At 41.7% G+C, this 16,912-nt stretch overlaps 1 protein-coding gene across 1 annotated transcript in view; it reads right to left on the minus strand.

Annotated features, from left to right (window-relative positions):
- Positions 1 to 16,912, minus strand: part of RAD54L2 (RAD54 like 2) — a 2,252,401-nt gene that overhangs the window by 2,135,633 nt on the left and 99,856 nt on the right. The window contains exon 3 of the mRNA XM_044077481.1: positions 5,123 to 5,342. Coding sequence (XP_043933416.1) covers positions 5,123 to 5,282 — 160 coding nt within the window. The 5' untranslated portion in view covers positions 5,283 to 5,342. The remainder of the gene's footprint in view (positions 1 to 5,122; positions 5,343 to 16,912) is intronic.

The raw sequence follows: 16,912 nt of genomic DNA on the forward strand, positions 1-16,912 counted from the left end.
AGTACTGTGGGGTGAAGCACCTAAAGACGACACCCTACCATCCTCAGACTAATGGTCTTGTTGAGAGGGTAAAGTCTACACTCAAGACGATACTACAGGCATTTGCAAACCAGTTTAAGAGGGACTGGGACAAATATTTTCCCCATCTGTTTGTTACAGAGAGGTTTCCCACAATTCCACAGGTTCTTCACCCTTTGAGCTGCTGTATGGGCATAGGGTGAGGGGACCTCTAGATTTGATTCGAGATGAGTAGGATGGTGAGTGTGAATCCCACAAGGAGTCTGTTGTGGCATATGTCCTTAACCTCAGGGCAAGGCTCAGGGACTTGGCCCTGGAGAACGTTGGCAGAAGCCCAACAGCAAAAAAGGTCTGGTAGGACAGGAATGCTCGAGCTAGAGAGTATGCTGTTGGGCAGCAGGTAATGGTACTCACTCCTGTTGCACACAACAAGCTGCAGGCAGCCTGGGAGGGACCCTACAAAGTGGTAAGGAAGGTCAGTGATGTTAACTACATGGTAGAACTGTTGGGCAGGAGGCATGGGCAGAAATTGTACCATGTTAACATGTTAAAACCTTAAAATGATAGGGAGGCCCTTGTGCTGAGTATTTGCAGTGGATTGCAGGAGGAGTCTGAGGGAGATCTGGTGACTGATGATCTCAGTGAAGCTTGGACTGACACCTCAGTGGAAGGGGTAACAATATCCCATCAGCTATCCCCTACCCAGGTTCGAGAAATCCGAGCAGTGTTACAGGAGTTTGGGGATATGTTCACTAGGAAAGCTGGGTGCACCCACTTGGTGCAGCACCATGTGGATACAGGACCCCAAAGGCCTATTAAGTAGGGCCCTTACAGGTTGCCTGAGAGAGTCAAACAGACTCTGAGGAAGGAGATACAAGAAATGTTGGAACTAGGGGTAATTCAGGAGTCCAGCAGTCCGTGGGACTCCCCCATGGTGCTGGTACCAAAAAAGGATAGCAGCACCAGGTTCTGTGTGGCGTACAGGAAATGAAATTGTCACACAGAATCAGATGCTTACCCCATGCCTAGGACAGATGAAGCCCTAGAGCAGCTGGGTGGGGCTAAGTATCTTACCACCACTGATCATACCAAGGGTTACTGCCAGATGCCCTTGACTTCCAGTGCCAGAGAGAGGTCAGCCTTTGTGACTCTTTTTGGCTTGTATGAGTTCACAAAGATGCCCTTTGGGATGAAAAATGCCCCAGTGATTTTCCAGAGGCTGGTAGATTGTGTCCTAGCAGGAGCAGGAGTTTTTGCCCTTGCTTACCTAGATGATATTGCCAAATACAGCCACTCCTGGCAAGAGCACATTCAGCATGTCATGGAGGTGATGGGCACACTATAGAGGGCAGGGTTGACCATTACGCCCAGCAAATGTCAGGTAAGACAGAGGTCTCCTACCTGGGACATGGACTGGGGGGTGGTAAGATCAGGCCAGAACCTGCCAAAGTGGAAGCCATTCAGGCATGGCCTGGCCCTGTTACCAAAAAGCAGGTGAGGGCATTTTTAAGGACACCAGGGTACTACAGAAAGGTCGTCCTCAGTTACAGTACCATAGCTGCTCCCCTCACAGACCTGACAAGGAAAAACAGGCCAGATAAGGTAGTGTGGACCCCAGCATGTGAGCAAGCATTCCAGAAGCTTAAAGGAGCTTTGGGAGGACCCCCTGTGTTAGCCAGTCCAGATTACAGCAAAGAATTTGTTGTGCAGGTGGATGCTTCAAACCATGGGGGTGGGGGCTGTACTTAGCCAGGTTTCTTCAGAGGAAGAAGAGCACCCAGTGGTTTTCTCAGTCGGAGGCTCCAACCTAGGGAGAAATGCTATGCAGCTGTAGAAAAGGAATGCCTAGTCATAGTGTGGGCACTGCAGAAACTTCAGCCTTATCTGTATGGAAGGAAATTCACGGTAGTTACAGACCACAATCCCTTAACATTGTTACATCAAGCCAGCCAGCAAAATGGTAAGTTACTAAGGTGGAGCCTAGGGTTGTAAGCATATGATATGACAGTGCTGGTGGCAGTGATAACTACCTTACAGTCTAGGCAGAAGGGGGCATAGCTAGTAAACCTGTGCCAGCCTTCCTCAGGAATGCCTGTGCGTTTGTAAATAAATCAAATCTCAAAGTGTATGTGTGTGTGTGTGTGTGTGTGTGTGTGTGTGTGTGTGTGTGTGTGTGTGTGTGTGTGTGCGTGCGCATGCGCCAGCTACTTGGGCAGGGACACGAAGCACTGGCTGAACAGAGAGGGTGCTGGAGGTTTTAGCTTGACCACTTGGCTGAGATCTTAACCCTATAGCTGTGCCAGTGGGGAGTCTTATTGTGGATCTGGAGAAAGAAGCAGAAACCAGCCCCAGACTGACTGTGATCTCTGTGTGCTCTTAAGGGAAACTGTACTTCACTGTGTGTGTACTTCTCATCTTCCCATTGTGTACGTCCTTCACTACTGCCAGTGGTGAGGATTGAGGCTTCTTGATTACTGGGCCAGTGCAGGGGCATCACAGATGGTGTTTCTTCTCTAGGCACCCACACACTCACATCGATCTTGGGGATCTCCACCCACTCACCACAGTCTGGCAGGTGTCTAAAGTTACTGCAACTTTCCTAGACAAAGGGTCACATTGTCCAAATTATTCCAAGCTGCCTAGAATACCAACCAAAGGAGATGCTACACAAGAAGCCACTTTTTGTGGAAAGGACAGGCAGCCTGAACTCTCTTCTACAGGAAAGAGAGCTGCGGTGAAGGCTGATTTCTTCTCTTCATCTTCTCTAACATCTTACTACTCTTACTCTTAAAGTAAAGGTGGAAAAACAAACTCAACAAGCATCACCTTCCAAAGAAGGAAGAATTTGGTGATACTTCCTGGTACTTTTCTTCAGACTACCCACAGAATCCTCTGTATGGAAGGAAGAAAATAAATGACTGGATGCCTAAAGCCAAAGGCCACTAGTTTATCTATGAAGCAATAAGGGATATCACCTCCTAAAAATATTGCATTTTTACAGACATGTCTTTTGACAAGTGGTCAATAAATGCTGACCAATCTGACATTGTGTGTGCAAGTATTGGACCAAGCAACAGACTAGATGGAGGCTGAGCCAACATGGAAGGAAACAGCATACAGTCCAAAAGAACCAAAGTTGAAGTCCACAGCAGGACCAATATCAGAACGGAGAGAAAAGCCTGCACTAGAAGCAGCAATGTTAGTTCTCCTAAAGACAGAGCAGAACCTGTATAGGACACTGAAAGAGGAGGGCCTGATGCTGGAGCCCTCAGCTGCAGTCAGACCAATGCTGCAGTAGCTAAAATTGGGAAATGTACGCTTTCCACAGGGCATTCTGTCACCATGGAGGACCTAATGAATCACAGGAACTAGCTGAAAAATTAAGCACTCGCATATGATCCACCTTCACTCCTCTCAAAGGCTGAAAAAAGGTCAACAGCCATAAACCAGCTTTGCTTAAACTGGCCAATGGCTTTGGCAAGCTCTGTACAAAAGCAGGAAAAGCAGAAGACCTCCAGACTGGAGAGGGGAAAACAGAATGTCCCTTGAGCCAAGGTATGCAAAAACAAGTAAGGACACATAGGCCATGCCACAGAACTGACCACCACCTCCAAAGAACTAGTGGAGTGGTGAGAAGTTTTCCATATGAGCTACTTGGACATGTGTAACTGTAAAAGAAGACATAGCTTTACAGGTTTAATCCCAACAAACTTAACAAATTCAGCTTTAATGGCCAACTTAAACAGGCTTCTTAGAAGACGGAATATACTTAGATCAAGGCTTTACAAGACACGAGACAAAGCATAAATCCAAAATATTTCAAACCAAACCTTAGGACCCACCTCTTGGATTCTAAACTACGCTCCTGCCACTCTTCTCCTGGCAAAATACTGTTACAACTCTATTCATCTGTCCTCTATCTGTAAGTGCTCTTTTGGTCTTCTTGCATAATCTATGCTTCTGAGCTTTCATTAGAAGACAACAGCTTAGCCACACCTAGAAAATCTTACCAAACAATCTGCTAGTTAGAAGCAGTACTGCTCTTCACATTCTACTGCATCTGTGTATTAACCTAATGGAAGTTCTCAAAATTACCACTGCTAAAGAAAAAGTGAAATGCAACTCTGTGGAAAATAACTACTTCCAGGGCCTCTCTTTCTTCGTTTTATTTCTTTATATACTAATGTTTGCATCTTGTGTGCTACAGTTAACATTTTAACTTGTATTGTATTGTATGACATCTAAGATTTGCTAACTGTGGTGCTTTTCTCTCCAGGCATCAGTCAGACATTTCTGGTAAACAAATGCTAACTAATAAATAAATATATTTGCTGGAAAAATAGATTATGATATAAACTGAAGAAAAACAGGAACCCCCTTCTGCATGAAAAAAACAAGAGTACCAACAGGGAGACTTTCTAAAGCTGGTGTTCTAACAAAACAACAACAAAAAAATACAAAGCTGGTTTCTTCACCTCAGACAAATACAAAGCACCTAAGAAATACACTGATCACAACTGTTGGAATGGGTGACTTGAATGGGTGACTTGTTTTCCACAGTCACACTTGCTAGAAGAGCAAGGTATGATGGTGAAAAAAGGGACAAAGCCCTGGGACAAAATTACAAAAAGAAACTCGGCCTATGACAATGTGAAAATTCCTTCAAGTAGAACAAGGACAAATGAGAGAGAGAGGGGAAAAAAAAGAGTTCAAAAGAACAAATACACCAAACAAAAATGTGAATAAGCTTGCAGACCTGTACTGATGAAATTAGAAGACAACAGAGTAAACCTTTACATTTTTTCAAAGAAGCTTAGGGGCTTATCTAGAATCCAGCTGAGCTTGCTGGGCAGTGCCTACAAGTTTTTACACAATGCCCTGTTAACATTTAAACCCAAAAAACAATTTCAAGTTTCTGTAATAAAACTGCAAATTGAAAGTGGTCCTTCACATTTTAACAGTTTCTTTATAGTACACACAAACTGAGATGAGTCATACTCCCTCGGATGCAACTAAAATTCCTAACTTTAAAAGGATAGAATACAAAGGCATTTGAATTCTCTACTCCTTGACTCTTGTGTATGTTTAACTCCAGAAAACTCACCATCTCCTTCGCCAATATCATCTTCATCATCTCCATCATTGTCATCATCCAAGTCTTCCTCCTCCTCCTCCTCCTCCTCCTCTTCTTCCTCTTCCAAATCCTCTGGCACCAAGTCCGGATCAACATCCGGATCACTCCCTGAGATCGAATGGTCTGACATGATCCCCAGCAATGGTCACTGTGCATTACCTACTCATCGCCTCCACTTGATGCAACTGCTCTAAAAACATTCAAGGATAGAAAGAAAAAGAAATATCAGCAGCAATAGAAAAACTGTCATAACATGATAGCTAGAAGAACTTCAGCTAATTCAATGACATTATTTCAGGTAGGACAAATACTTTAGCGATCTAAGAAGTGAGATGATTACACAGCGCCAACAGGTAAGGCAGCCCTAGCATCATTTCACTTATTAGATCGCACAAAGTTTCTTATTTTCATATGAGCAAGTTAAAATTCTTCTTTACAGTCCAACTATAAAAATACAGAGAAAAAAGCACCTGATATTTCTATATCAGGTGCATAGATGTAGAAATGAAAAGGTTGTGTAGAAAATTACATTTCTGATCTTCCAAAATATGAATACACTACACAGTGCCATGACCCCCAGTAGCATCATAACTTGAGACGCTTTACTACAGAAAATATCTGAAGAACATCCAGATAATGGCTTGGTTTCAGAACACAGTGAATCTTTGGAATTCATACCCAAAAAGTTTTACATCATTTTTTGAGAAGAGATTTACACTCTAAAGTTAAAAAAATATGTAAAAGAAACCTACATACCTATTACAATAATAAAACGGATTGAAAATGGATTATCCTCTATAACCAGCAGAACTGATGCCATAGACATTAGGATCATTCAGCAAATAAAATTTTTCCCTGACTGTCACAAACCCTCCCCTTTTCTATAATGTACCATACCCATCTGTCACTGAAAATCTTAAGCCATAGCTCTGAACAGTAAAGAGAACAAACTGAAGGACAGAAGAGTTTCCAGACTGACTAGAAGGATGTGATACACAGAATGAACATTTAAGAGATCCAGAGTTACAGTATGTAAACAAATTCAATATCAAGAGACCCCAAGCTAATTTGCCCAGGTGGTCATCTTTGTGGTAATATATGACTGACATCAGTGGTGCCAAATAAAGACCCAGGCTAAAAGATAAACTTCCAACTTGTAGTGTCCTGCAATCACATTATGGGAAGACTAACATACAGTTACACAGACCTCCTAAGGATGCTTTACTGAAAGATAGAGCAGATGTAGCTACAGACGTAGTAGGAAGGGCCATGGGGGCTGTGAGCTGTCCAGCCTGCTAAACATGTATTAAGTGTTGTTAATCACTGTAGAAAGATTTAGTCCTAATCAACACAGGATCTCAGGTGTTAGTGCACTTCTAACTGTGGAAGTAGCAGGGAGTATCTATTTTACTGAATACAAAGTAGACAATCAGATTAAAAATATGCATACAATCAGACTGTTACTAGGCTAACAGCTATAGAGCCTTTTTAAGCTTAGCTATTCATATCCCATTTTCCCAATTATCAATGCCCAAGGACTAGAATGGTTTTGGTAAAACAAGGTACACAGGCGACAAGCCAGGGTTGAATCTGCAATTACCCATCCATTTTCCAAACTGTGTTTGAATAGGCTAAGGGAAGAGCTCTGCTTCACATGAATGAGTAGTCTGTTTCAGAGTAGGGATTATCTCAGAGAGAGAGATACCTCTTCCTCCAACATGTTTTATTTATGCCACAGGCAAGGTTTGGATACTTAGATCAGGTAGTTCTACTGTTGGTTGTCTTGTGAAGGTAAAGCAGAATCATCAGGGCTCGAGTGGAGAATGCCTTGTAGGTTAGACATAAATCGCCTCTCAGTCTGTAGGAGACCAATTTACAGGGAAAGGGCCTTGAGGCAGTCGGCACAAGACATATTATTTACACACACTGTTCATTTAGTGAGAAACCTCTGTGGTTGCTCCAGATGTTGCAATTGCCTTGTTAGGTACATGCCAAAGGGTGCATTATACTCAATTATTGGTCTAATAAGAGTAGAGTATAGTAGGACTATGATCTCCTTAGATCTGGATACCATGTCCTTCCTTATAAGTAGAGCCAAAAAAAGGTTTTTAAACCAGGGTGGCCATCAAGGAAGAATATTTTGGAGTACAGCAGAACCAAAGGCACTCTTACTCCTGGATATGATGTCCAATTTGTAATGCGTAACAAAAGTATGGGGCTTTGTCCAAGTTTCAGCAGCACAAATGTCCTCAACAGAAACTCTAGACCAAAAGCCTGAGACATGACCATGGACCTTGAAGAGTGCACCCTTACTGGACCTGGTAAAGGCAGTAAAAATCGAAAGCAGCCAAAGAAGAAGTGAAAGTCCACAGTGGTAAAATATACCATACAGGATAAAAAGAAAATGCACTGGAGCCACCACGACTGATTAAAACTTTATTTAACACACAGATAAATGCTTTTGAGAATTAGCTCTTCATCAGATCTAAAAAAAAACAGTTAAAATCAACCATATTTAAACAAATAGCAACCAATTAGAATAAACAGCAGAACCTACGTCCCTTCAATAAGGGTTTTAAATGCATACAAGCATTTAACCCAGGTATATGGTTAGCTTGCAATTCAGCTATCCATCTTAACCCAGCTAATTCAGTACTGTGTATGTCACACCCCTCATACTCACTTGCTGAATGTATAACACCATAAACTGAAATCTATGCTCATTATTTATTTCAATATGTTGATATAGAGCTTTACTTCCCAAACATAATATGTCGTCACTCATATGTTGCAATATACGTTGCTTTAACATTCTATTAGTCTTCCCAACATAGAATGCTTGGCATGATGGGCACTCATCTAAATACACCAATTTATAGTTCTGCGGTCTGCATGTAATCTAGATGTATACTCCCTACCTGACACAGGGTGTACAAAGAAGTTATTTTCTTTGATATATTGACATGCCTTGCATTTAAAAGTTCCCAACTTCTTCCCAAGTGTTGTGGACTTGGTGGGAAATTATGTTCTTACATAAAATCTGCTTCAGATTTTGGCTGTTAGAATAAGCAAATCTAGGATGGGGACCTACTAGTGCTTTCAGCTTATCGTCAGTATGTAAAATCTTACTTTTTTTATCACCTGGGATATGGCATCATTATCATGATTATAATGTAAACTTATTCTCACAAATGGGTTATTTTTCAGCTTCTGTTCATTAACAATAGTCCCATTGCCAGAATTGCCAATATTACATTCAAAGTATGGCTTGCCTCTATTCCTTCTCCAACTTTTTGTCCTAGCTATTGTTCTCTTACCTCTGTGTTGGATAGCCACGACTAGCAAACATATACTGCATATTGTCTAACTTTCATATAGACTATCTTCAGTTCAACAGTCTAGAAATTCTTAGCCCCTGCCCATCCATTATATTATCAAAAATGTGCCTTGGGTGCATACTGTGTGTCATACATTAACATGTTATTTCTCCAACAACTTTTCCTATACACTCTGGTTTGTAATTTGCCAGTCAAATCTTTGTAAATCTTCACATCTAAAAAAATCTATTGATTCAGCAGAATAGCTCACAGTAAAACCTGTTGTGTTTTCCAAGTATCTAACAAACAATAATTCTTCAGTTGTAACACTCCATAAAATAAATGTCATCCACAAAACAATGGTATATTTTCAAACTTGCCTTCCATAGACAAGTATTAGATAGAACATGGGTGGCCTCCCACTGTATCAACACCAAGTTGGCACAGGTGTTGGCATAGGGGGTACCCATGGCTACACCATCTCTCTGCCAATAATATTGATCATAAAACATGAATAAATTACTACCCAAGATCAATTCAAGAAAAGCACCTGTGTACTTTCTTTTCATCAAATGTTGCATGAGTTAGAATAAAATCTTTAACAGCTATGATTCCATAATAATTTTGAATCATAGTAAATAAATTATTTGCTTCTAAAGTTACAAATATGTAACTTTCATGACCAGTTACAGAGTCATAAGAATCACTCAGAGATCGTAAGAAACAAGAAGTGTCATTTATCACTGCTAGCGCATAAGATAACATTATTTTAAGTTTCTTCTCCACCCATATGGAGAGGAACTCAGTAACCCAATCTCTGCCAGATACTATTGGTCTATAGGGGAGTTTGAGGAGATTCTTACGAATCTTAGGTAAACCTTTCAATATAGGTATAACAGGTTGTTCAACTATCACAAACCTATATATGCCTTCAGTTATAACATTAGATTGCAATAAATCATCTAAAGTACATTTTACATGGGGGATAAAATCACTCGATTAAATGTTATATTCTGATAAGTAACATTTTCTCAAAGCATTTTCAACATAACTTGTAAGTAATCTCCTCTATGAAGTATTACAATTCCACCCCCCTTATCAGCTGGTCTGATAGTATCAAAGTTGTTCTTCAAATTATTAAAGAGCTTTCAGTTCACACTCAAATTATAATAACCATGTCTCTTCTTTGTAGCTTACATATCAGAAATGTCCATTGTGCATAAAAAAAAAAAAAAAAAAAAAAAAAAGTGTCCATAACACGAAGTGCAGGTGATATAAATGTACTTGGTTTCTTCAAGGGTATCTCAGTAATATCATTGTCCTGTAATTTAAAGAAAACTTTTCTCCCAAATAAATGTAAGTCAGAAAAAAATTCATGTGTTCTGGTACTTTGTGCTGGTATACTGATAAAACATATTTAGAAAGATTGCAAACAATATTTTCATCAGTATGAACAACAGTACCTTTTATCTCATTAGTTTTCTTTTCCTGCCTCTGCTGGGTGATCTTTCTTTCCGCTGTGCGTTTTTCATCCTCATAGGGACTGGAAGGGTAGGAAAACCCGAACCAATCAAAGGCATCACTTTCAGTCTGGCTCCCGGTTCTGTATGTGAGCTTTTATCATTGTTTGTGGCTGCATCACATTGGAACTGCAGTATACAGCCATTTTTACTCAAAGTTTCATTTTGTAACTCATTTTCATTCACCACTGTGTTGTTAAAAAATGCTGGTGCTTCTCGGACGGTTACCGCCAAACCTGAAGTGCTAGATCCTTTCACTTCCGGTTAAGTCTTTCCCTCTGAATGTTCAACTTCAATTGCATTTTCATTCATGTTTTTAGTACTAGCGTTAAATCTAGGCCAAACAAGGACATTACCCTTAGAAAAATTAGTATAATCTCTTTGTAACTCCCGTATTTTAATACGCTGAAGCATTTCATCATAAGTACTGAGAGAATGAAACAGTGTGTCTAGCCTTGCAAAATACACATCATTATCCAAGTTCTTTTCTATTTCATTCTGCATTTTCTCTATTTTTTCAACCAGTTAACTTTCAATGGGTGTAAAAAAGTCCAGCAACAACTATATATACTTAAAGCTGGTATCTAAATTATGGGCTTGCCAACAATTCAGGGTAAGCCTCTCCATAGGAAGGCATACATAAAACACGCAGTCCTCTTGGAACTATTTTAAAATGGAGGCATGCTTCTAAATTAAGTCCTTGCCACTGAAGTTTAAACAGCTCTTTTTCTAGTTCCAAATTTTTTTCATTGAGGCACTTATCCTCACACATAACAGGGTCGCTGCATTCTCCATTAGCATTCAGTTGCACAAATACTAGAGGGTTATTGTTCACATTTACCATTCTCTTTGCTCTTTCCTTGAATGTTCTTGTACATGGTACCACAGGGCAGTATTCAAGCTGAATAGATTCTGAGTCAGCACCAGCCATGTCTACTTCCTTAGCAGAATGTAAAGCAGCAACAGCAATAAAAATCCAAAGCACCCATGGAAGAAGTAAAAGTGCACAGTGGTAAAATATATCATAAAGGATAAAAAAAAAACCCACTGGAGCCACCACGACCAGTTAAAACTTTATTTAACATAGAGATAAGCACTTTCGAGCATTACCTCTTCATCAGATCTAAAAAAAAACAGTTAAAATCAACCATATTTAAACGATTAGCAACCAACTGGAATCAAGAGCAGAACCTACGCCCCTTCAATAAGGGTTTTAAAGGCATACAAGCATTTAACCCAGGTGTATGGTTAGCTTGCAATTCAGCTATCCATCTTAACTCGGCTAATTTAGTACTGTGTACAATGTCACCCCCCCATACTCACTTGTTGAATGTATAACACCATAAACTGAAATCTATGCTCTTTAATTATTTCAGTATGTTGATATAGAGCATTACTTCTAACACAATCAGATGTCACTCTTATGTTGCAATATATGTTGTTTTAACATTCTATTAGTCTTCCCAACATAGAATGCTTGGCATGATATACACTCAGCTAAATACACAACATTTTTAGCATGTAAAAAGAAGTTATGTACTCACCATAACGTTCCATCTGAGTAGGTAACTTCATTTGTCAGCAACCTGTGGGTATCGGATCCAAGCCGGCAGCTTTCCTAGCCAAAGATCCAAGCTCCTCCCCCCTACTCATAATACCATGCTACCTCCCTCTAGTCCTCAGATCGAGTTTGCCATAGTATAACAGAATACTACAATAACAAAAGGACAAACCACCTGAACATCCTAACCTGATGTCATCTGGGAAGTGGAACACAATAATCCTATAAGGACGAACTACGGGTCATGGGGATGGAGGGAGGGTTGGTTGCTGACAAAAGAAGTTACCTACTCAGATGGAACGTTATGGTGAGTACATAACTTCTTTATCTGAAGTAGTTAACTTCATTTGATCAGCAAACTGTGGGACAGAGTCCCCAGCTACCAGCAACTTGGGAGGTTCTCATGGAAGGATATTCCGGAGCACTGCAGAGCCAAAAGATGCGCGTCCTCTGGATATTAGATCCAATTTATAATGTGTAATAAAAGTATGAGAGGAAGCCCAAGTAACTGCTGAACAAAAGTCATCCAAAGAGACCCTCGACCAGAAGGCAGCAGAAGTAGCCACGGAACGGGTAGAGTGAGCTCGAACCCTCAGGGGCTCAGGTCGACCAGAGTTTCTGTATGTGAGAAGGATGCATTGGGAAATCCATCTAGCTAAGGTTACTTTAGTCACTGGCTTACCCAGACAGGACTTAGCAAATGAAACAAAGAGTCGATCTGATTTTCGAAAATCAGCTGTTCTGTTTAAGTAAAATCGCAACTGTCTATGTACATCCAGACAATGAAGTCTATACTCTCCTTTGTTATGGTAATTAGGAAAGAAGACAGGTAGATTGATGGATTGGGTTGATGTTGGCTTCGGAAGCCACTTTAGGCAGAAAGGAGGGATTAGTCCTGAGGGAAACCCTGTCTTTATGAAAGATGATGTATGGAGGCTTACTGCAAAGAGCGTGAAGCTCCGATATCCTTCTAGCTGAGGTAATAGCAATCAGGAAGGCAGTTTTCCAAGATGCATACGGTCGACCAAAGCTGCAGGCTCAAAGGGGGGGGGGGGGGGCAGTCAGAGCCTGGAGAAAGTACAGTTTTGTACCTACCATAAATGTAGATGTTCAAGTGTATATACTGCTGCATCATCACACTTGGGTTATCCTGCAGTCAGGCGGTCCCGCAGTTGGCCGAATCCCAAAGTCTTGGTCCTGCATCGGTTGTCGGTCGCTTCTTCCCTGACATCAGTGCGACAGGGGGATAAAAGAGGCAGCCGACGCCATTTTCTTCAGTTTTTCTTGCCCCAGATGTCAGGTGCCCCCAACTAGGAAGGCAATACAAATAACTATGCAAAAATACCTTAGAAGATAAGCAATAGTAGTAGCTGTTAGCAAATACACCATATAGACATGCATCCAATAGATTGATGTACATTGAGTTATAACACCCCGGTATGTAGAGGGGATGGTGGGAGGGTAACCTGGACTGCAGCAGTATATACACTCTAACTTCTACATTTATGGTAGGTACAAAACTGTACTATGTTTATCGTGTTATACTGCTGCAGTCATCACACTTGGGTTGAATCCCAAAGCTATGGATGGGTGGCTGGTACTAAACTGGGTTAGGTGTAGCTAGGATGCCCTGCAGAACTGCAGTGGCAAAACCAGCTCTGTTTTTTGAGTACAATGGAAGGTGGTAGTGTTTGGTAAAGGTGTGCACTGAACTCCAAGTAGCTGCCTCCAGAATGTCCTTGGTTGGAACCCCCCTGAGAAAGGCAGTTGAGGTTGCTGTAGCCCTGGTAGAATGGGACCTAATATTCATAGGCACTGCTTTCCCATGGTGTGAGTAGCAAAAGCGGATACAATGCGCCATCCATTTGGAGATGGTCTGTTTTGAAATGGCCTTTCCTTGTGAACCTGCAGCATAGGATACAAAGAGTTGGTCAGTTTTTCTGAAGGTCTTTGTCTTATCCAAATAGTAACATAGCTGTCTGTGAATGTCCAAAGAGTGAAGGAGTCTTTCTCCTTTATTCTGGGGGTTTGGATAAAGGGTGGGTAAATGAATGGTCTGATTCAAAGCCACACTCGACACTACCTTTGGCATAAAGGTGGGTTAGTTCGTAAAGAGACTCTGTCCTGATGGAAAATGATGAAAGGTTCCACTACCATAAGTGCCTATAGTTCTGAGACCCTGCGTGCTGAGGTGATAGCCAGCAACAGAGCTGTTTTCCATGACAAGTATTGTAGTTCTGATGAGAAGGCTGGTTCGAAAGGAGGCAGCGTTAATTCTTCTAAAACAAAGTTGAGGTCCCAGGCTGGCGTTGGGGGTTTTCTGGGGGGTCTTATATTCTTAGCCCCTCTGAGAAACTGCCTTAGTAAAGGGTGTGAGAATATAGGAGGATCCGTATTATATTGAGCTGAAATGGCTGAAGCATGGATCTTAATGGATGAGAAAGAAAGGCCTTTGTGTAGCATCTCAGTTAAGTATTGCAGTATTTGAGGAATGTTTGGTATCCAAGGATTTTGGCCTTTAGCCTGGTTCCATGCACAAAATCGTTTCCATTTGTCTGAGTAAGTTTTTCTGGTGCTGGGCCTCCTGGCCTCCAAAATGACATTCAGGACGTCCTTTGAGAGAAGTGTTGATTGATAATTCAAGGTATTCTCCATGCAACTAAATTTAAAGTCCTGAGCTGACTGTGAAGGATCTGAGAGTTTTGCTGAGTCACCAGAAGTGGGAATTGAGGTAAGATCCATGGAGGGCTGTGAGTCAAGGTCCTTAGTAATGGGTACCAGTGCTGACGTGGCCAGTCCAGAGCAATGAGGATCATTTGTGGTCTCTCTGATCTGACTTTCAGTAATACCTTGGTCAAGAGAGGTAGTGGTGGGAAGGCATAGACTGTCAATGCTGTCCAACTGAATGATAGGGCGTCCACTTTCCAGGCTAGGGAATGATAAGTCCTTGTGCAAAATTTCTGTAGTTGGCAATTGTTGGGGGAGGCAAATAGATCTATGTCTGGGCGTCGCCACCTTTGAGTTATCATTGAAAATACTTGTGGGTGTAGTCTCCACTCGTGAGGATCTGCCAAATTTCTGCTTAATTCGTCTGCCAATATGTTTTCCTTTCCTGGCAGGAATTGTGCTTGCAGTTGTACTTGGTAAGTCAATACTGTGGTCCACAAGGTCATTGCCTGTCTGCATAAAGGGTAGGAGTGTGTTCCTCCCTGTTTGTTTATATACCACATAACTGTGGTGTTGCCTGTCCTTATTAGTAGTTGTCCTGGATGCAAGAGGTCCTTGAAGGCTGTCAGTGCATTTTGCACAGCTAGCATCTCCTTTTGGTTGATGTGTAGATGCATTTGTTTTGCAGACCATTTGCCCTGTATGCACGTCCTGCCATGTGTGCTCCCCAGGGGTAGTCTGAAGAATATGTTGTCATAGTTTGGTTTGCTGGAGGTAAGACAAAAGGAAGACCCTTGTTTATTTGACATGCTTGAGCCCACCATAGGAACTCTTTTTGAAGGCAGGGAATGAGAGGTATACTTGTTTCGAGGCTGTGCCTGTGTTGAGTCCATACACTTTTCAGGTATCATTGTAATTTCCTCATATGCAGCTTTGCATGTGGAATTAGTTGAATGCAGGAAGCCATGAACCCCAATGCCTGCAGGATTTTCCTTGCAGTGAGCTGGGTAAAAGTTGCCATCTTTTTGAAGTATTGAGTCAGTTGTTTTTGTTTGTCTGGCGTGAGATAAGCCATCTGGGCCGTTGTATTTAAGCTGGCACCCAGGAATATTATGTCTTGTGAGGGTATTAGCTTTAACTTCTTTTTGTTTACTGTGTACCCTAGGCAACTTAGCAGCTTTGTTACAAATGCCAGATGCTGTAGTAGAATGGCCTTGCTGTCTGCTTGGATCAGGCAGTCGTCCAGATATGGATAAATTTGTATTCCTCGTTGTCTGCAGTATGCAATTACTGATGCCAGGCATTTCGTAAATACTCTGGGTGCAGTAGATAAGCCAAAGGGCAATGCAGAGAATTGATAATGCGTTGTACCTGCCAAAAATCTGAGGTATCTTCTGCAATCTTGTCTGATAGGGACATGCAGGTATGCCTCTTTGAGGTCCAACGTTACCAGCCAAGACTCCTTGCCCAGCATGGGAAGAAGCTGCTGTAGTGTGAGCATTTTGAATTTGGGTACCTCCAGGTATGTGTTTAGAATTGAGAGGTCTAAAATGGGTCTCCAGGCTTTGTCCTTTCTTGGTACTAGAAATAGCCTTGAGTAAAAACCTTGACCTTGCTCCTTTGTAGGTACCTTTTGAATTGCTTTCATATCCATGAGAGCTGAAATTTGCATTTGTGCCTCTGCCCATTGGTTTGGAGGCAGATTTGGCATGCCTCTCATCCGTGGTAAAGTGTGAAAATGAAATCTGTAGCCGTGGGTAATAATATCCAGAACCCATTTGTCCTTTGTTATGATGTGCCAATTTTGTGGAAATAGAGCCAGTTTTCCTCCCAAAGGTGCTGCCAGGGCAATTTTGCTTGGCAGGCGAAGAGGGAAGTCATTGTGTTTGTTTCCTGAAGGGTTGAGATCTTTCGTCTCCACCTCTTTGAGTTGTTGTATGCCATTGTCTAGGCCTGAAAGAACCTTGTGGCTGGCCTCTGCCCCTTGGGCATCTGTACCTACCCCTTTGGGGTCTGTCTGATGCAGGAAAGGACCAGTTTTTTGATGGCCAGTTTCTGCTGAAACGAGGAGGTTGTACCTGTAAAAAATCTTTAACTGTCTGCATAGATTTTGCCTTTTCTTCCATTTCCTTTAAAACTTCCTCTGCTTTGACGCCAAATAACACATCTTTCTGCAATGGAGCATCCAATAACTTTGCTTTGACATGTTCTGGTAAGGCTTGCTCTTTTAGCCAAGCATGTCTACGTATTACAGATCCTGTGACAGCTGCTCTACATAAGGCTTCCAATGAATCAAAACCACACTGTAAGGTATGCTTTCCCACCTGTTCTGCTGCATGCAGCAAATCCTGCATCTCTTTGAAATCAGGTTGATCTGTCTGAGGGATCATTTTCTGCTTTAACCGTGTAATCAAGTACTGCTGGTATTTTAGCACGTGGAATTGGCAGTTTAAGGCCCTCATGGCCAAAGTGGCAGACGTATACACTTTCTTCCCCCATCTTTCTAATGCTCTGGAATCTCTTTCAGAAGGTAGTGGATTCTTAGCAGTAGTGGCCTTAACCCCTTTGGGACCCTGGGAAATGGTTTCGGGGTCTGCAACAGGGCTTTTATATAGAAACTTATGAGAATCAGGAACTCGGTAGTATCTGTCTGGTTTAGCTGGTGCAGGAGGTAAGAAGTCTGGGTTTAGACTAG

This window comes from Protopterus annectens, chromosome 7.part0 (assembly GCF_019279795.1).
Source record: "Protopterus annectens isolate FY-2018-M chromosome 7.part0, PAN1.0, whole genome shotgun sequence".
NCBI classification, from domain to species: domain Eukaryota; kingdom Metazoa; phylum Chordata; order Ceratodontiformes; family Protopteridae; genus Protopterus; species Protopterus annectens.